Raw genomic sequence first — 21,532 nt, 5'->3', positions numbered from 1 at the left:
TGAGGCAGGAGGGCGGCATGAGGGAGCCCAGCTTCTGCCTAATGCAACTCGGCTAGAGGCCAGCTCAGCCATGTATCATCTGGAAGTGACAGGCTGCTTTTGGGCCAAATTCACTGTGCTGAAGGTATATCCTGGAAAAGCTGAACTCCTTGGTAGTTTGCCATGCCTCTCTCAACAGGCAAGGAGAAGAGTGCAATTGGTGTGTGTTGTGGCAGAATACTAGGTATGCCTCTATGTGGCTGTAGGGAGAGAGGGTAGGGGTGTGGTGTGGGTGTGTGAGTGAGTGAGATACAGTAAGCTAATGCAGTGATAAACACCTGGGTGGTCCAAATTGGTGGAATGTACTCCAGAAAAGGGTGAAATTGCTTGCCAGAGGATGGAAGACCATGACTTAGAGAAGTCTATCACTCATCTTTAACACAGAGACACATAATCCTTCTCTGATAATGGCTTCACTTTCACGATACGATGCTGAAGGATTTGACACACTGGCATTTTTTCATGCTTATTCTTGTCTTGATAGATGTGCAATTACTCAGTTATGCATATTAGCTAGGTACAGCCATGCTCTGAGGAATGCAAGTATTTAACTCTTAGTTTGTCAGTTTTGTTTCTAGATGATATGCATGCATCACAAAGGTCTATTGAAATACTTATGAAACCTTTGCTGAAAATGCAGAAGGCAAGGCTAAAAGAAAGTCAGGGAACATATTGTAGTTTCTTATGTGCCACATAAGGCATTTTCTCCCGTGCCAACAAGTGGTTGACAGGTCTTCAGATTGCTTTCTCCTGGTCCTTGGAAACTCTGGCAACTGATGATGGCAAAGGAGCCAACGCCTAGAGGCCGGGGTCCCTTCGCCGCCTCCCATAAAATATTTGAGAGGACCGCCCCCCCAATGTTGATGGGCATTGCCATTCAAATGGTATGCATGCACCACATCATGTGATCGATTTTGCAGGGAGGGGCTTACCTGAGCCTCCACAATATTTTATTCAAGTTGGTACCCCTGGATGATGGCCTATCTAAGTGTAAAGCAATACCATGTGGCACCCTTCTATGTTGCTGATGTAGTATTAAAAAACCCATCCACCTCTGTTTGCCAACCTTGCACAAACACTGCAAATCCCTGGTAGGTGCTGGAACTGATGCAGAGATGCTGTAAAAGCTTTCAAAAGTTATGCCACCACAAAGGATAAACAGCAGCAGCAGCAGCAGCAGAAACCACACATATCTGTAACACTTAATCAGATCTGGAGTTTTTGCTAAGTAAAGAAATCTGCCCTTTTCTCCTAGCTGCAAACAGAGCCCTTTTCTTCCAGTAGCAAGAAACTGTACACAGGAAAGAGTTTGTGAGCAACAAAGCCCCATTTACACAGTAGTTTTGGATAAGCCTGGCACTCACTGCTGTGTAGGTGGAGCTGCTGGGAGCAATCTGCCCTTCCTATACAGTATGTGGCTAGCTGACTGACAAGGACAACTGAGAAGGAAAAGAAAATAACCAAATTCCTGCACTGCCCTTAATTTGATGACGGTTCTCTGGAGTTCAGAGTTTTGAAACCATTCTCTAGTGTACGACTGAACTTTGTTTTTAAACCAAGCCCATAGGAAAGCTCTGTACAGTAATGCATACATACTGGAAGAGCGAGTTAAAAGACAAAATACTGTGAAACTAAATGCCTTGTGGACAGGATCAGTCAAAGGAAGCTATGAGTGCCTTTAGGAAAACAATAGGAATTGTGACATGCATACACAGGCAGCTATTTTGCTGTCAAAAATTCTAAAATAGCCTTGTAATTATCAACTAATAAAAATCTTAGTCATTCTTCAACTTTTTAACATTGCTTTTACTACTTTAACAATTAAAGGGAAAAGGTAAATGGACGCCTGACCATTAGGTCCAGTGGTGACCGACTCTGGGGCTGCAGGGCTCATCTCACTCTATAGGCCGAGGGAGCTGGCGTACAGCTTCCGGGTCATGTGGCCAGCGTGACTAAGCCACTTCTGGCGAACCAGAGCACCGCACAGAAATGCTGTTTACCACCCGGCCGGAGCGGTACCTATTTATCTACTTGCACATTGACGTGCTTTCGAACTGCTAGGTTGGCAGGAGCAGGGACCGAGCAATGGGAGCTCACCCCGTCGCAGGGATTCGAACCGCCAACCTTCTGATCAGCAAGTCCTAGAATGCCCAATCTACGACGCCGATCAGAAGGTTGGCGGTTCGAATCCCCACGACGGGGTGAGCTCCCGTGGCTCGGTCCCTGCTGTGACCTTTCCTTGACCAACATTGCCTACCTACAGTAGCATATATACGGGTAACCTGTATGCCAGCTCCCTCGGCCTGTAGAGTGAGATGAGCCCTGCAGCCCCAAAGTTGGCCACAAGTGGACCTAATGGTCGAGGTGCCAATGTTGGTCGAGGAAAGGTCACAGCTAGCATGCCAGCTACAGCTGTGCATTGGTAATGTGCACTAAAAGGGTGCACAGTAATTGAAGAATAATGCATGGCTTCAATTCTTTGCTGAAGGGAAGGGGAAGCACGAAACAAGAAGGATCAGAAAGAACAGTATTTACGAACCTATCAAATAAATTATTGCTGCATAAGAAATGCACATTATACCAGTGAGGGTGGTCTTCGTGGGATAGGAAAGGACATCATAAAGGAACATGGATTTTTCCTGTAGAGAAGAAGAAGAAGAGTTTGGACTTGATATCCTGCCTTTCACTCCCCTTAATGCATGTGGAGGAGCGGGGAAGCGAACCCAGTTCACCAGATTACGAGTCCACCGCTCTTAACCACTACACCAAGCTGGGATTCAAAGTCAAGGGATTCATTCTTCTGCCATATTGCAGTTTGGTGTACATGATCCTTTCAAAGTTTAGCATTTTTAAGTTCCTTTGGTTTGAATGGGAGAGTTAAGACCTTGCTTATATTTTCCTTATTTAAATCAATGGGACATAAAGCTCAACATGGATAACAAGCTAATATTCACATGCTAGACAGTTCCTAAATATTTCCATGCAGACCTCCTGATGTGGTTTGCTAACTCTCTGTGCGCCCACACACTATCGCTGCTGCCCCAGACAAATTATTGGGGGGGGGGAGACTTGTGGAAAATCCCTCACACACTCACTTAGAACTCACTTAGAAAATATGAGATGGTTATGTTGAAATTCCTAATAAAATATTTTTTTAAAAAAGAAAAGAAAATATGAGATGGAGCAGTCACACTCATTGCCTACCTTCAATTTACAAAGAGGTTGTTTGGGAGCATTCAGTTTCTGAAAGAGACCATGTGATTCCCTATGCAGCTCTGCCAATTTTTGAATAAGATGTGGCTGCACGAATTTAGCAATTGATTTTGAAGAGCGAGAGAGATGAGCTAGCCCATGCCTAATCATTACTGCATGAGCGGAAGAAAACACTCTCGCCACAACAGACCTAGACTCCTGAACAGTGCAATTGCCGTCCTGAAAAATAAGTCAATACAAGGATGGAGAGAAAAAAATAGTCAAATTACGGTACTCTGTGGGGGGGGGGAGGACAGTTTGATGCATTAAGACCTAGAGCATTCGGGATCACATGAAAATTCCAGATTTCACCTTAAGTATGCATTATGTGTCTAGGAAAGAGGGAAAGTGATGTGGTCAGATGTGAAAGAGGACAAGGCTCCTGTACCTTTAACAGTTGTCTAGATGAATTTCAGCAGGCTTAGCTTCCAAAACGTGCTCCTCCCATTGAAATTCCCTTACCAGGGGAACAGAGGAAATGAGTGGCGTGAGCCTAACAGACCCTGGTCATGCAGCCATCTTCCCTTTTCCGCCTTATTCTGTTTTGCCTTTTGCTGTCTGCTGGCTCTCAGCCAGCAGCACATGGGCTCATCTCTCACAGAGGATTAACCCACACTTTTCTCTGTATCTGTAATTACAAGATAAAGCCTGCCTTCAGGACCATACAGTGAACTGCATGTAACCAAACTTTATCATTATCATTAAAAGGAAGACTGCTGGGTCATTATTCTTTTTAAGAGGGAACTTTAAGAGGCAACTAAATTAATTTGAACCGCCGATCTTCTGATTGGCGTCCTAGATTGGCCATTCTAGGACTTGCCAATCAAAAGGTTGGTGGTTCAAATCCCCGTGACGGGGTGAGCTCCCGTTGCTTGGTCCCTGCTCCTGCTAGGAGTTTGAAAGCACGTCAATGTGCAAGTAGATAAATAGATACTGCTCCGGCAGGAAGGTAAACAGCATTTCCGTGCGGTGCTCTGATTCACCAGAAGTGGCTTAGTCACGCTGGCCACATGACCCAGAAGCTGTACACCAGCTCCCTCAGCCTATTAGAGTGAGATGAGCACTGCGGCCCCAGAGTCGGTCACCACTGGACCTAATGGTCAGGCGTCCCTTTACCTTTTCCCTTTAATTGTTAAAGTAGTAAAAGCAATGTTAAAAAGTTGAAAAATAACTAAGATTTTTATTAGTTGATAATTACAAGGCTATTTTGGAATTTTTGACAGCAAAATAGCTGCCTATGTACGTATGTCACAATTCCTATTATTTTCCTAAAGACACTCATAGCTTCCTTTGACTGATCCTGTCCAAAAAGCAAGGTGCAAAAAGTGCTCTGGTTTCTGGGTTATACAGTACCTAACATTCTTATAATTCTGTTTCAGAATGAATGAAAAGTTCCAAAATCCCCTCCTTTGACTTTTAAAACAGAGTACAGTGAATGTTGGATGGAATGTGTGTGAAAATTTATGGCCTACTCTGCCGTGGGTATATTAATATTACAATTTATTTTTCTGTTTATCAATTGTATGCTTTGAGATACTGAGAATGCAGACTTATGCATATCTACTCAGCAAAGTTGGTTATATTTAGCTTAATAGAACTTAGATGTTTATATGTTTGTACTGTTATTGCACATAACTGCATATATTTTTTCTGCACTGACAAAAAAAGATCAGGTGGAAAGGCACTAATTATATATTTCGTTCCAATTCTTGCTAGGACATATTTGACAGGCAGTGCCCTCCTCACATGGATGGTGAAATAAACTGTTATTACACCATTCCTGGAATCAATTTGCTGAAGACATGGGGGACAAACAGGATGTGCACACATTTCTGTTTACATTGCATCAAGGGTGCTCCCACCGCTGGTTTGGGAAGCGATGTTCACATGTTAGCCACAGTCTATATCTGCCCTGTATATATTCTGTTGTTTTTAATAAAATACTGTGTTTTGATGCTTTTCCTTCTAAACCAACTTCACTCCAAATTGAGAAAACAAATGATGTAGCAGCATTTTTTGCTGGTAATATGAACATAGCCATTGAGTTAGGTGTTTTTTGCAGTCCTGCTTAGTACTGGATTGTTGCCAATAGTTGCAAATTTCACATTACGCTTCTACAGTGGTGCCCCGCAAGACGAATGCCTCGTAAAACGAAAAACTCGCTAGACGAAAGAGTTTTCCGTTTTTTTGAGTCGTTCCGCAAGACGAATTTCCCTATGGGCTTGCTTCGCAAGACGAAATGTCTTGCGAGTTCTTGTGAGTTTGTTTCCTTTTTCTTAAAGCCGCTAAGCCGTTAATAGCCGCTAAGCCGTTAATAGCCGCTAAGCCGCTAAGCCATTAATAGCCGCTAAGCCGCTAATAGCTGTGCTTCGCAAGACGAAAAAACCGCAAGATGAAGAGACTCACAGAACGGATTAATTTCGTCTTGCGAGGCACCACTGTAATATTACAGTATGTGTAGCTGTAGTGCGTAATATTTTCATGCCATACTCTAGGTTCCCTTTGGCACTTCTAAATTGTATCGGATAAAATCTGTTTGCTAAATTACCTTTCCAGCAATGTAGAGAAAGCATTTATAAATCCTACTATGCCTATACTTCGTTCAAACTCCCTCTTTCGAAGGACTAAAATCGAAAGGAGCTTTCATTCTGCCAGGTTGTTCATTAAAACAGTAAATGTACCTGGAAAAGGTACAGATCAGGGTTGGTGGGGACTAGTCTAGGGAGAGGGTGTGTGGCTGGGTAGAGTTCTGACTGCTGGGTAGAGACCAAGGGACCCACATTCAGCCGTTGGACCCGAGATTCCCCATCCCTGTTGTATCTAACCAATACCTCTCTGGGAGAAACTGTTCCCGGTAGTACGAAAGAGGCAGTAGTGAGGATGCTACTTTTAAAAGTCCTCACATCATACTCATAACTCCAATTTCGGACTAAGTGGTCTGTGTCTAAGCAACAGTGGGTACTCCTGAATTATGCAGGTAATCTGTCCCACAGAGACAAGGTCTTGCCACAGTTATGCATGCCCTCATCACCTCTTGATGCACTACAATACATGGGCTGCCCATGCAGATAGTTTGGAAACTTAAGTTGGTCCAGAATGCAGAAGCTGCTGCTGCGTGTTAACTGCCAGAAACAAATGCCATCGATGTTGCAAGAGAAATCACTGCTTAAAATGTTCTCACACTTATTTCAAAGCCTGATATGAGGCGGGGTCAGGGGTGGAAAGTAGTACCAGACTGAATCCCAAATTACATATATAAATTACTTTCTCTGATCAAATTCTGCCAATACTTCTTTTATTGAATCAAGTGGGTCTTCCATTGTTACAACCAAGTCGTCTGCGAAGGCCTTAGTCTTATATTCGTATTGACCGACCCTGATTCCTTTGATTTCTTTATTATCTCTGATGGAATTAAGTAGAGTCTCTAATATCATTATAAATAATAATGGGGACAGCGGGCATCCTTGTCTTGTTCCTTTGGTTACTATTATTTCGGTCGACTCCACATTGTTTATAATTAATCTTGCTCTTTGTTCGGTATAAATTGCTTTTATCCCGTTGTAAAATTTAGTACCTACTTCCATAAATTCCAGTTGTTTCAGCAGAAATTCCCAGTTTACGTTATCGAACGCTTTTTCGGCGTCCACAAATAACAGTAAACCTTCTTTATCACATCTTTCTGTTAAGTATTCTATAATATTGATAACATTGGGGAAGTAGCGGGCTTCAAATTAAACAAAAGGAAAACAAAAATAATAACTAAAAATATGTCGGTGGATAAAATCGAGGATCTACAAAGAGAAACAGAAATAGAAGTAAGTAAAAAAGTGAAATATCTGGGCATATGGGTAACGTCTAAGAATATAGATTTATTTAAAAACAACTATGAAACTACGTGGAAAAGAGTCAAGAAAGACATAGAAACGTGGGGAAGACTTAAACTGTCATTTTGGGGCAGAATAGCCATAATTAAAATGTCGGTACTTCCAAGACTACTATTTTATTTTCAAAACATCCCGGTGATAAAAGGTACAAAAATATTCAAAACCTGGCACAGGGAGATTTCTAAATTTATCTGGCAGGGAAGGAAGCCGAGAATAAAATTTAAACTATTAACGGATATTAAAGAAAGAGGAGGCTTCGCCCTGTCAGACCTGAAAATATATTTTGAGGCATCATGCCTGTGCTGGGTCAAAACATGGATAAAACTAGAAGAGGCGGAAGTGCTAGACTTAGAAGGCCACGATAATCGATTCGGGTGGCACGCATACTTGTGGCATGAGAGGAAGAAAGTGCATAAAGGATTTGGAAATCACATATTTAGGGGCCCTCTGATGGAAGTGTGGGAGAGGTACAGAGATGTTTTGGAACCCAAAACGCCACAATGGCTGTCACCACTAGAAGTTATGGCGGTTAAAAAGAGCGATAGGAGAGCTAAATGGGCAACTTACGAACAACTACTAATGAAAGAGGAAGGAAAGTGGAAAATGAGGCCGTATGACCAGGTCAAGTCCCAGGTGTATGACTGGCTGCATTATCACCAGATAAATGGAATGTTCAGGAAAGATATCAAAGACAAAGGCTATGCTGATAAGAGTTCTAGATTTCAAACTGAGATTTTGGAAAATAATACAAAAATTCTGTCCAAAATGTATAAACAATTATTGGACTGGAACCTAGCTGACGAGGAAGTTAAGGCAGTAATGATACAGTGGGCTAAAGATCTGGGTCGCAATATCTATTTCGAGGAGTGGGAAAAACTTTGGAACCAACATCTCAAATTTACGGCCTGTGTACTATTAAAAGAGAACTTAATGAAAATGTTCTATCGCTGGTATTTGACCCCCGCAAAATTAGCAAGAATGTACGGATCTAGTAAGAAATGTTGGAAGTGCAGGGAAAGGGAGGGAACTTTCTACCATATGTGGTGGGAATGCCAAAAGGTTAAAGGGTTTTGGGAGGAAATATATAATGAAATGAAGAAAATGTTAAAATATACTTTTGTTAAAAGACCGGAGGCGTTCCTGCTAGGTTTGGTGGGAAGGGAGATTAAGAAGGAAGATCATAAGCTATTCCAATATGCAATAACAGCAGCAAGGGTCCTAATAGCTAAAAACTGGAAACTAGAAGGTACGCCGTCATTGGAGGAATGGAGATCGAAATTATTAGAATATGCGGAGATGGACAGGTTGACAGGAAAAATCAGATACATTAAAGACCAGAGGTTTGTCAAAGACTGGGAAAGTTTTACAAAATATCTGGAAAATTTAATTGATGATCAGATAACTCTGGTGGGTTTCAAAGATGCTCTGTAAGGGGTAAAGGGTAATGCCTAAAAGGAAAGGTACAAATGGAAATGTTTTATGGCATTACAAACAAAGAAATGCAGAAACATTATTTATTAGTAGCATGGACGATTCGTGGTAAGACTGAAGGAAGTCATCCTTTTCAGGAATATGTAAAGAATTGTTATGTTTGTTTGTAGTCTGATCTTGTAAATCAATAAAAATTATGCAAAAAAAAAAAAAAAAAAAATATAAATTACTTTCTCTGAGGGTCCAATACTGAATATCTGCAGTGGCTCCTGTCTCTGTCAAAGCCCAATTATCCCCAACAATTGATTACTACCCCTTTTCTATTTCTTACTAGATGAAATTCAGGATTCACACTTCACCGGTATCCAAAATATACATCTAGGTTCGGTCTTGGCCTGCATGTCAGTGGGTTTACTTAAAAGAACTAAACATGCATATTTCATCTGTCAGAAATCTGGATATTCTTTTCAATTGCTTTCCATGTGGCAGAAATCTCCATTGATGCAAAGGAGGAAAATATCCCATTGTGTTTTGGCCTGTTTATTTTGACTGCTCAGCAAGTTATGTTGTTAATTGTTTACTTTCTTAACGGTTCTAACTTGTGACCTGTGCACTTTAAACTGGCTAGTTTTCTCTGTACAGATTAATCAGTTGCTTTTAGTGTGTGTTCCTTTTCTGTCTCTGCAAACTATTCAGTAGCTTTTAGGATTTGTAAGCTTTATCACGTGTATTGGGTGACTGTTATTTCACTGAAAGCTACTTTTTATAAAAAGAGCTTCGCAGACACCACATTGTTTTTATTTAAGTGTTGTTTTACTCTGTTTTTGCACTGGCTATCTTTCTTCTTTGTAAGTCAGTAACATGGCTTTTATTGAAGAAATATTAAGTATAAATGGTATCGTCTACGAGTAATAAGTTGAGACAAGACTTAACAGTGTGATTTGATTAATCAACAGCTACAAGTAGTTTTCTGTTGGAGCCCCTCCTCACCACCCCATGCTTCTCCAGGAATCATCCCTAAACTCCCGTCCCAGTTCTTTTTAAAGGGAATTCATGCAAATTACTAGGACTGTTATAATAGGATTAGGTTTATTGAAAGAAAAATGCAGGAGGATTTTTATATCCTTTTCTAACTGATGTGGTATAACAAACTGCACACACACAACCTGCACATATTTGTGAAGTTCCCCTCCATTCAGAGAGTTTGGTAACCAAGAGGTATATCTTGATTACCTTTAATCACCTCATAATTATCTCTGCCTCAGCAATCAACAACTAGTGTCAGCAATCAACAACTAGTCTGCCATGACTCCTCCCCAGAAGACCCGCATTTCCCCTCCATTCAGATAGTCATGCTGACTTAAGAGTCTGGGTGAAGGAGCAGGGGACATCAGGGGCAGAGCTACTCAGATCTGCTCCTTGCTCCCATGTTGATGTGCATATAAGAAAGGGAAAGTTCCTTGAAATTATAATATGATGCAGTGCTGACTCTGCATGCTAAAATGTATATACATATTTTCTTACACTTGAGAATGGGAGGGAAGGAAGCATTTTGAGAGCGGGCTGACTGGGTGACACATATAAACACCGGCATATATATTGCTTGGTTTTGCACTGTTTGGGATTAGGCTCAAAACTGATATACTCTTTAGCACAATATGATTTCCCTAGATGAGCAGCAGTGAATACAATCAATGGAAAAAATATTGCATAAAAAATGTTTACTATAAAATCATTAATAGTAGTAACAATAATATACAATAAGAACAAGAAATTACAATATTAGTATACTGACGTTGACATAGAACTACTTTAAACATTGTCTGAAATTTTTGTTTTCTACAATGTTTATTTTCTAACAGTTGCATTTCATAGTCCTCTGCACAATATATAAATATTTAATTTTGCATCATTATTTTGCTAGCTCCATATAATAGAAAAATTGATACTATTTAAGACTTCTTCCTTCTAAGACATCATATATATCATTCAATGTATATTCGAGGTATTTTATAAGTTCTTCTGAGTCTTTTTCTAAATAGCTAGTTATAATACTTCCTACCCAATCATCAAACATGTTATATCCAACTCCGAAACCATCTGGCACGACTGGTCCAAACCCACCATGATTAATTGCTTCACTGCCTAATGTACTAGTTGAAATTATAATATGGTTTATGTTTTTGTAGGCTGGGTCATTATAAATATCAGGCATACGTCCACCTCTGCGCTGGACGAGGTACTTCAAGGCAAATAAATGGCGATCAAATCCTTGGCCTGGATTTAAAGAAAAGGGCAAATGCATAGTGTAAGTATTAAAACAACAACAGGGCTTACAGATCCTGCCTACTAAAAGAGGCCACAAATACTTGAAACCCACACATGAATGACCAGAAGCTCAGGTGAAAAGGAAAGCTAGCTATGTTCACTAATTTCAAGCGGTCTGCCCTGATTATGACTACCCTTGGATACAACCTACTGTACAGAAAATGAGCTAGAGCATTTTTATTATATACTTAGTAAATATAATTTTCCATTCTAATTATATGAAATAGAAAACACTATTTACACATGATTTTGTGAAAAACACCTCCATTAAGTGATAGCTTTTAAACAGCTTCAAGTGGTTTCTTCTATCATTGATGCCATTCCTGATTTTTATATTTTCCTGTTATCCTGGAATGACCTGCAACTTTGTCTAATGATGCCAGACAGCTAGACACCCATGAGTATCCCCAAAGATACACTGAAATGTCTCCCCACTAAGCATAACCATACGTCATCTTACTAGTGGGTGTATGGCCACATTTGGTGTAGCATGACATGCATGTGCCTACCTTCCTCCTGATCTTCTGTGCTATATCTCTTCTCTGTTGGTTAGAGCATGGTGCTGATAAAGCCAAGGTTGCAGGTATGGTCCCCGTATGGGACAGCTGCATAGTCCTTTATTACAGGGGGTTGGTCCCTTCCAACTCTACAGTTCTGTGATTCTCCCACACAACTGAGCGCAAGAATCTGAAAGCGTTTATTTTTTTCTCTTAGATACAACTTTTCATTGTGTGGTTTAGCACTAATTGGTCTCAACAAACCAGCTTCATAATCTATGATTTCAAGTTGGTATATTTAATGGTGAACTATGGTCTGTGGTTTAGATGAAAAAAGGCAAATTTAAGCTTCTAAGCGCCTCCAGGCTACAGGAGGAAATAAGAGGGGAAAGCATGTAAACCTGGAAGGAAGGTAGGCTCATAAATGCCATCCTAAAACACTATTTAGCATGGCATCTGAATGTCTATGATTGTTAGGAAATATGCCAAATTTTAGAACATTCCTGTTTCATAGAGTATTTATTTTATTTAAGGCTGTGTTTGATCGTCTAGCAATCTCAGGAGAGTACACTGAAACAAATAAACAGACTTCAAATTACAGGGCAGATAAAAACGAACCGCACCAAGTGCAATAGTAATTAAAACAAATTCAGATAACCTACATAACTAAGAGAATTGTTTAGCAAATATCTAAGCAATACTGTTTTTAGCTGGTGACAAAAACTCAAACGTTGGTGCTAGCCATATCCTGAAAGGAAGGACCTTCCACACCCGGGGCTCCACCACAGAGGAGGCCCTCTCTTAGGCTACCACACAGCAGATGCCATTGAAGTGTGGTAAAACATAACTGGCATCCCTCAATGACCTTAATTTAGGGACAGGACAGTTGTGAATAGACTCTCCTAGTTTCACGAAGTTCCAAAGGACATAAGTAAGCTGCTATCAAGTGAGGTGCTGTTACTGTTATGTCAGTTAGTGTTTTAAATGTTGAAATATTTTTGTTCTTGTTTTTATGATGTTTTCAGCTTGTATTTTTGTTGTGAACTGCCCTGAGAACTACGGATGAAGGGCGGTATACAAATTTAATAAATAAATAAAATAAATGAATAAAGCTGGCTTTTGAATGATTCAGAATTTTTTATCAGACCAAAAGAAAGAAAAGCCCTAATGCTGTATCACTGGGGTGATGCTACCTACCAAGTTCTGCTAGAATAACAAAAGATACAAGATTTTAGAATGCAGACACCGTAAAGAATAGATGTTGCTGGTGGGTTTAATACAAATAGCTCCTCTAGGGGGACAGAACTGGACCTATAATAACCAAAATGCAAATAGCTCTTCATAATTGCAAATCTAGCTAATTTTGAATTACAGAGAATCCTTCAAAGAAGAGACTTTTTAAAAAGTCACATATTTTCATTTCAACATGTTTTGTACTCTTCATTTAGAGAGTTTTTATTTTAAAAGGCATGTGGTGAGAGGTTAACATTATAAATATACTAAAGAAAGGGCATTTTTCTCCTCATAAGAACCAGTATGGTGTAGTGATCAGATCAGGGCTAAGGCCACTGGAGTTCAAAGCCCCATTCAGCCATAAATCTCAGGCTAGTCGCAAAGGCTGCTGCAATCTTTTGCACTGTTACCTAGTAATAAGTAAGTCCCATTGAATTCAATTAACTTCATCTTGAGCAGACATGGATAGGATTGTGCTGTCAATCTGTCAGCCTAACGTACCTCACAGGGTTGTTGTGAGGATAAAATGGGCATGGGAGAATGACGTGTAATGCCTTGAGCTCCTCAGAGGGGGGATATATAAATGAAATAAAGTATGAAAAATATCACTGCACTATCTATCTCTCAGCAAGGTCATTAGTTAAATGAAGAAAAGCCAGAATGAATGTATCTCCATGTGAAAACTCCTAGGAAACATTACCCTTTCTGTAAGACAAGTCAAACAACAGAAATCCAATATGTATGAGAAAATGTTGAAAAGGCCTAACCTAATGTAGCCTCCAGCTGCAAGCGTCTATGATACTTCGAACATTCGTCAATCATGTTTCTCATATCTTCAGTGCTATGCTTCCCTCGTTGATCAATAAATGCAACTGTACATTTTTTTGTGTACACAGATGTTGGTCGAATTGTTTCAGTGCGACCATGCTTAAAAGCTGCAGTACTACATGCTTCGTAAGAAGGAAGAAGTTTTCCATACAGGTGATAAACAGCCATCTGACATGCAAGCTGAAACACAGCATCAGGGCTCAAATTTTGTTTTATTAAATATTGTTTTCCAAACTTTTTATACTTAAGCGTTCTAACACAGAACATTCCCCTTTTTTGATCAAATTTCTGACGTGCAGCACTTATAGCAGATGTTATTGTGTGATCCATATTAAATTCAAGCTTGTCACATGATGTAACAAATAGAGCTGGACTGGCTTGTGGTATAAGAGCCGGGTGCTCTGTGCTGTCTCTATAGACTTCATTAATAAAACGCAGAATTGCAATTCCATCTCCCCAAGAGTGTTCAAAATTTATTCCTGCAGTACCATCACTAGTGACAATCAGACTAAAAGATTTGTCAAACCAGCGATTGAAACCATATCCATGAAGAAAACAATGAGTGAGTTCAAGTTCATTTTGGGGGGAAGCTCTATCTAAGCAAAGACAAAATACGGCACTGTCAATTTTCTTGAGGTTTTCTTCGTTACCTTTTTGAACAAGTTCCTGTCTTAGTGTTGCCCAGGTATTTCTATCTTCAGTTGTCAGGTAGCAAAGTTCAAACTTAGGCAACCGATCAGCATCGTGTATTATTTGTGTTAAATGAGCCAGGATTTCAGATGGGTGTAGAATGTTACCAAAAGCATCCAATACTTCAAAAACATAGAGATGTCCATTTCTCATCACCAACAAATGTCTTGCAAATTCACTTGTGAACAATGCATCTTTGCTTAAATTAGGAATTCTGGTACTGTTGAAGAGTGACTTATATTGTGACATGTCTAAAGGATATGCATTCACCAAATACGCTCCATACCAGGATATACTAGGTGGAAGAATACGGATAAAATGTTTGAATACTTTACTCTGACCCCATTTGCGATTGACATAATATATATCTGGCCGCAAATAGTTATTCTTCAGGCTGTTAAGAAATTTTAACGATGATACAACCAGATTTGTTGCTCTCACTATTTGCCTGTTGTATTCCGGTTTTGGGTCAGGATTTAAAGTAATGAAAGGGTTGTAGTTTAAAACAATTGGATCTCTTGCAGAAAGATACATATCATACCAGGGCCCTACAAAAACAAAAAAAATCCAGTTAATAAAATGCACATTTGTCTCTTTGATATATCAAAGATAGTTGCACAATAAAATCCAAGAGGTCACCAGTGTGGATAACAATCACTGTCACATGTGCCATTAAAGAAAAAAGTCTACCCTGAGAAAGTTGAAGTCTTACCCAAATAAGAACAGTTTTGGTCACACACACGCCCCTCAAAAAAGATATTGTAGAGCTGGAAGATGTGCAGTTCACAAAACGATCAAGGGGCTGGAGCAACTTCCCTAGGCAGAAGATTTTTGTTGTTGTTGTTTTTAGCTTAGAAAAAAAGCAGGCATAAGGGAAGATGATAGACATGTACAAAAGTATGTGTGGTGTTGAAAAATTCAATACCCCAGAGTAATCAGTTGAAGCTGAATTTCAGGGAGATTCAGGACAAATAGAAATAACATATTTCATGCAGGGTATTGGTAGACTATGGAATTTTGTTACCATGTAATGTAGTGATGGCTGACAACTTAATCAGCTCTAGAGGGGGATTAGATGAATTTATGGAGGATAAACCTATCAATGATGGCTATATATTCCCTCCAATATCAGAAATATGCCTCTAAATGCTAGTTGCTGGGAATCTTAAGTGGGAGAGTGCTATTGTGCTTATGTCCTGCTTATGGGATTCCCATAGATATTTACTTAGTCAACAGCAACAGAGTGCTCAACTATACCGGCTTTTGGTCTGATCCAATAAGCTCTTCTTATATTGGTCAATATTTATTCACCTAATACTAACAGAATATGTGTACTCATTAAGCTAAAGGTAAAGGGTAAAGGGACCCCTGACAATTAAGTCCAGTCGTGAGCGATTCTGGGGTTGCAGCACTCATCTCGCTTTAAAGGCCGAGGGAGCCAGAGTTTGTCTGCTTCCGCAGACAGTTTTTCCAGGTCATGTGGCCAGCATGACTAAGCCATTTCTGGCGAAACCAGAGCAGTGCACAGAAAAGATGTTTACCTTCCCGCCGAAGCAGTACCTAGGTTGGCAGGAATTCATTAAGCTAATGAATACTAAATAAGGATATTATCTGGAGAATATGCAACACAGAGACTTGACGGTTCCAAAACTTGAAACAAATCCAGTGATTTAAGAACTTTGAAAAACGCTGAAGATAACAATTAATTTTTTGTGTGGAGAGTAATAGAAGTCAAGACTATATATGCTTCTGAGGACCAAAAGATACAGGATAATGTGTAGTCTACCAGACAGAAAGTTTCAGCAGAGGTATAGAGTTCATTCAGCTGACCATTTTGAGTGCTTTGTTTTTCTGTTTGAATTGTGTTTTGTCTGCAATTTGAAAATGGAAAGTGATCATGTGACAATTCTGTTATTCACCTAGATATCATGAGTGAACTAGCCATTGTGCAATCAACTTTTTAAGTTTTGGGATAGAGCATTCAACTGCAGTCTCCACATGAAGTGGAATTCTTACATGACTACTTTATCACAAACATATAATCTGGTGGGGGAAAACAATCCTCACATAATGAGAGAGCATGGTTGTTGAAAAACAATTCCTAAACTGTCTCTGGAATAAACATCAATAATAGTAAGAATGTTCATGGGCATTTTTTTAATTGCAAGAATATTAAAAACCAACCTGCTATATAACTTGTATGCTTATTAAGTCTATCATGTTCCAGAAGATCACGGTGTATTAACCTCCCTTCTCCAGCTTCAAACTTTCTAGCAATTTTTTCAGTATTTCTAGAAATTGAAAAAGTGTTACTCATCTTAGCACTGGATTTTAATAGTATTTATTATAATAAATTATAATATTTAGTTAATATAATTCCCTTTTATGTGACACATATATGCAATATATAGTGCCACCCTTACACACCTGGACATTATTGTAGGTTGTGCAGGAGCAGTGTTTCAACGAATCACACATTAAATAAACATTATATGAAATTAATGGATGAAGTAAATATGACTCTGAAAAGAGTCAAGTCAGGTGTGCTCCTTAATCAAAGTCAAGGCTAACAAATATTGTAAATAGAAATTGTTGTAATTCCAGGCTTGGAGTTTTTGAGGAAGTAAATGTTCATATGAATTCTATTTAGGAGTCCATAAAGACAGTTTGCTATGACAGGTCTTCCTGAACTTGCTGCATGAATCATTTACCTGGATTATCAATACAAATTCCAGGTCCCCTATGGTGTCTACAAATTCCAGAGAACTCAGAAGAGTCTTCCACTGTGCATGTGGAAAGAACCTGAGGTGGGACTGGTCTCTCTTATCAGGGGCCTTAGCAGCTAGGTTTTAGAGAAGCAGAAGCAGCAAAAGGACTTGGGCTGTTTCTGCCACCTCTCAGACCCAGTATGAAGTCATACCAGAACCCCTCTCCCTGGTTCCTTCAGCAAAAGAAGGCAGAAGAAGCAGAAGTCCATCCCTAGTAGATTGTGCCACTTCTGATTCTCCAAAGCTGAGCAGGAAGTGAGTGGTGGAGCATAGCACTCCCTTGCATAATCTGCACACACCAAAAAATTTGGGGGAAGGGGGAGAGGAAGTGCACTGCCAACTAAAAACAAGGGCTGGACCCCAATTATCAGTGAAACAGCACCATCAACATACACGTCCCAAGTAAGTGTGCAAAGGATTGCATCTTAGATTGTTTCCATTCAGCTAGGGATGCAAACTATGTTTTTAAGTCAAAGGTTTCACAGAAATTGTGGTTTCTGAGGAGCGGGAAGTGGCACCATACATTTCTCTGGGAAGGAGTTACCAGTAAATATAAGAAGCTATTTTACATTGAGTCAGAGAATATGTCCAGCTGGCTCAGGCTGTGTATACACAAGAGCCACTGAAGACTGTGTAGTTGTTTTTTTCTACATAGTCCACACACAATCTAGATCTTTTTTATTTTTTGGGCACCCCCAAAAAGTGCTTCTTGAGAAATTGGTTCCATTTTCAAAAAGGAAAGCTCATTGCAGATTGATTCTGCATTACCCCACAATGTGCCCATTTGAAAAAAGGCCCTCTGCATGGTTCCCTGTAATCTCACTTCTCGCAGTGTGAGGACCGCCAGAAGGGCCTTGGGCTGAACAATGAGGGTGGTGACGTTCCTTCAGGTATACAGGGCTGAGGCTGTTTAGGACTTTAAATGTCAGCACCAGCACTTTGAATTGTGCTCGGAAATGTACTGGGAGCCAATGTAGCTTTTCAGGACAGGTGTTATGTGGTTTCAGCAGCTGCTCCCAGTCACCAATCTAGCTGCCGCATTCTGGATTAACTGTAGTTCCAAGTCACCTTCAAATGTAGCCCCACGTAGAGCGCATCAAAGTAGTCCAAGTGGGAGATAACCAGCGCATCAAGACTGAAAGCAGCATGTTGAGGACAGGCATTAACAATTCTTGATCGAGAAAAGTTACATTTTTGTGCTACAAATGGGTTAGTGTGTACACAGCCTCTGTCTTATTTCTACATTAACTAATAGCATGTCTGCAGGGTTTCAGACAAGATGCTGAAGATTGAACCTGGGACAATCAGTATGCCAAGCATGTACTGTGCTACAGCTCTTCCTATTGGCAAGGAGCACCAATAGAAAACACATACAGAGCCATACAAGAGAGTAGTTGTTTAAGCAGCTGCTGGTGATAGAGCTGGAGAGCAAATGTTAATTTTTGTGTTTACATTTGACATATTGAAATAATTGCAAGTGTCATTTCTTGTACCTGAACTCTTCTTCATTCAATAGTGGCTTCTGGGCAGCTAAATATCTATTAATAGTATCCTCCAGTTTTGGAATAGGCAATCTACAAATGGATATTGACAAATTATAGATCTGGCACATAAATCCTCAGAGATTACTACCTCCCCTTCAATAAACCAGCCCACCTGTTCATTCATATTTAAATTAATAATTTATGGCACATAGACACATAATTTATAGATTACCTGGAATGGGGGAGAATAAATACTCTTTTAATTTGCAAAGCCTTTGTTGCCTGATCACCCAGAGGTGATTTTTACTTGCCACAAGTATTATTTTAAAAAATTAAAGACAACTTAAATAATGAAGACACCAAAGCCTCTTATCTATAAATGTTAAAAACAGTAAGAGTGGAAAGACTACTAGTTCTATTTCCACAATGATACATTCACACTGAATCTTTATGCCTTCTAAGATTTAAAGGATATAATGTACAATGAAAATCAGAGGAAGCGAAATAAATCACATATCAGGGACCCCCTACAGTAGCAAACCAGCAGTGCCTCACTCATACTGATTTATATCTGCAATGTCAGCAGGTGAGAACCAGTATGAGCTATCCCCATGCTCACAGAAACATGCATGCAGATACACAACAGAATTTTGTCCTGTGAGGATCAGAAGCGCTGAAACACTTGTCTCCTACAAAAAGCATCTTATTTCAAGCAGCTTAATGCTTCCTACAATCCTGCAGTATAATCAGGATGGTTAAACAGTTATTAAATGCTGCACACTTTCCACCTGTGCACTACATCCATTTATGGATTGTGAGCAGCCATTGAACAGGGTGCAACTATTCCAGTTAAACTAGACATATTAAGGCATAATTAGTCTTAATTAATGTTTAGGTTTCCCAGGAAAACTGATATGAGATTAGTTTTAATAGAACAAATGTTAGGTGGACAGATGTGCACACAATGTCAATAAATATTATTTATAAATCAATCAATGAAGGAATCGTTCTCAGGTCCTCCTTCTGCCCAGGACATGCATGAGCACATCGGCTGCAGTTTGTAAGTGTGTTGTGCAAATGCTCCCTGCAGTCCTCCAGAAGCTGGAAACAGGCTAGTTTAACCTCTGGTTTGCTAGTGAAACTGAATTACAGTGTCAAAAAATGATGCACATCTAAAAAGTGTGTCACCAACATGAAAAGCTTGGAAAGCTCTGGGCTTTGCTAACGTCCCTTATCGGTATTGCATCTCTGCATGGTGTACCCACAATGGTCCCTAGTGTTAAGATGGCATGCACAAAAAGAGTTTTGTGGTGCCTTGACGCCTAAGAGCGCAATCCTATCTGTTTACCAGAAAAGGTACTTCCACAAAGCACAACCAACTTGCCCTAAAGTAAGTGGCCATAGGATCGCAACCCAATATACTGCACAGCCTAAGTTTCTGCAGATGGTAACTGCATTAGTATTTAAGGTGACAACTTTTAAAAATGGTCCTGAGACGACTCACAATGCAAACGTACAACGTGGTCAAATAAATCTTACTTATATTTTGCACTTCAGGGTGGAAGGAGGAGCTCAATCAAGTAGGATCAGCCCCAAGCACTCTGCCCAACAAGCGGGCCGGCTTTCACTTGAGGTGCCTCGTTGCGTTTGCTCTTAAGTGCAAACTGCTGTGCATATATAACCCCTGTGGGAACGAGTGGCTTTTTGGGAAGAGCAGGGGGAGGAAGAAGAAGGCCCGAGGGACCTGCTCGCCTTCCCGCTTCCTCCTCAGCTCCTCTTTCTTCCTCACCCCCCCCTGCAAGTCTGGAGCAACGGCGACGCGGGGGAACCTGGGCAAGCTGGGCTGGAAGTGCATGGTAGGAATGGTGCTCCGGTGCACGAAGTGATGGTCCGTGTCCTGCTCCGACACGATGCCTTCCAGCTGCCCCACGGTCCTCCAGTAGCGGCGGCTCCTGGCCGCGCTGCTCCACAGGGCCGCGACGCCCCACCGTGGCCTCGCTCGGTGCATGTCACGTTGAAAAGGAGGGGCGGGGGGACAGAGCAGGCGCCAACCGATCCTCGCCGGCACGCGCTTCTTAGAATGGCGGCAAACGGCCGCGGCGGGTGGGGGCGGGGCCGCTCGGGCGGTAACCAGGGCAACGCGAGGGCCGTTGCTCTTCTGCAGAGGCGGCGCGGGCGAGCGCTGAGGCGGCCTTGTTTTTTGAGTCTCCCTCATGGCCCCGTCGTCTCGTGCTCTTTTCTTCTTCTTGTTCTTCTGGTCGGGGGTGGGGTGGGGGTAGAGCTTCTCCCCCGTCTCATATTTTATTCCACCTCGGTTGGTATATGTTTCTAGGTCACCCGTTTTACCTTGCAGTGTCGGATTTACGTATAAGCTAAACAAGCTATAGCTTTAAAAATTTAAAGAAAAAAACAACAACTGGATGTAAATTTCCAAAATAGAAGATAAGAAACAAATAAAATAAAACCTACATACAGCAACAGTGTTTTGTGTTGTGTAGGCTCCTATGATGTAAGTAATGGGCCCCGCCTTCTAGCCTGCTCCCTAAAATATCACTGGTTTGCTCGTTTCTATATACAGTATAGGGTTGTATTTCACTATTAATATACTTCTTTTTAATTGCATCTCAGTTCAACAATTACTTTGATAAAATACAAATTTTGTTATGTGCTTTAGATACCTATTAGGTCGATAAATTACCATATAGCATATATTCAACACAAAAAACAGCAACAATTTGTTGTTGTCAAAGGACAGCTGGATATATAAAGGGCCCCATTACCTCCAGTAGTTTAGGGCCTCATCAAACCTAACTGGCCCAGAGTGGGACTGATTTTATGTAAGAAGGTGCGAAATAAATGACTCGGAAGCGCTGCTTCCCCACACCTAAAACCAGTTTTCCAACATGAGGGCAAACCTTGTTATTTTAAGGAGCAGCAAGCAAAAGTATTGAAACCCCCGCGATCGGCCTAATGAAGCATGCTGAGAATAGTTCCACAGTATAAATAAGGTCACTCGTATTTTTTAAGGTGTAAATACATTTGCAGCCTCAAAGAGAAGACTCATGGGCATAGCCAAAGGGGGTGGGCAGGGTGGCAGC

The 21,532-nt window shown here is 40.6% G+C and overlaps 2 protein-coding genes across 4 annotated transcripts in view; one reads left to right on the top strand and one right to left on the bottom strand.

The window, feature by feature from the left end:
• Positions 1 to 10,340: 10,340 nt before the first annotated feature.
• Positions 10,341 to 20,649, bottom strand: LOC309380441 (carnitine O-palmitoyltransferase 2, mitochondrial-like; the record flags this gene model as incomplete). Its single annotated transcript, XM_081930311.1, has 5 exons — positions 10,341 to 10,883; positions 13,432 to 14,730; positions 16,367 to 16,473; positions 18,444 to 18,524; positions 20,264 to 20,649. The coding sequence occupies 5 exons, from the start codon at positions 20,647 to 20,649 to the stop codon at positions 10,555 to 10,557; spliced, it is 2,202 nt and encodes a 733-aa protein (XP_081786437.1). The 3' UTR covers positions 10,341 to 10,554.
• Positions 18,572 to 21,532, top strand: part of RHOBTB3 (Rho related BTB domain containing 3) — a 33,143-nt gene continuing 30,182 nt past the window's right edge. The window contains exon 1 of one of the 3 annotated variants that reach the window (XM_081930314.1): positions 18,572 to 20,290. The gene's annotated coding sequence lies outside the window, so the exon portion shown is untranslated. Of the gene's footprint in view, positions 20,291 to 20,606; positions 20,749 to 20,836; positions 20,944 to 21,532 lie in introns of those variants that run through there. The other 2 variants (XM_081930313.1, XM_081930312.1) reach the window with 2 other exon arrangements.

Source organism: Podarcis melisellensis (genome assembly GCF_964234715.1).
Source record: "Podarcis melisellensis genome assembly, chromosome: 11".
NCBI lineage: Eukaryota > Metazoa > Chordata > Lepidosauria > Squamata > Lacertidae > Podarcis > Podarcis melisellensis.
This window is presented reverse-complemented; position numbering and strand designations above follow the sequence as displayed.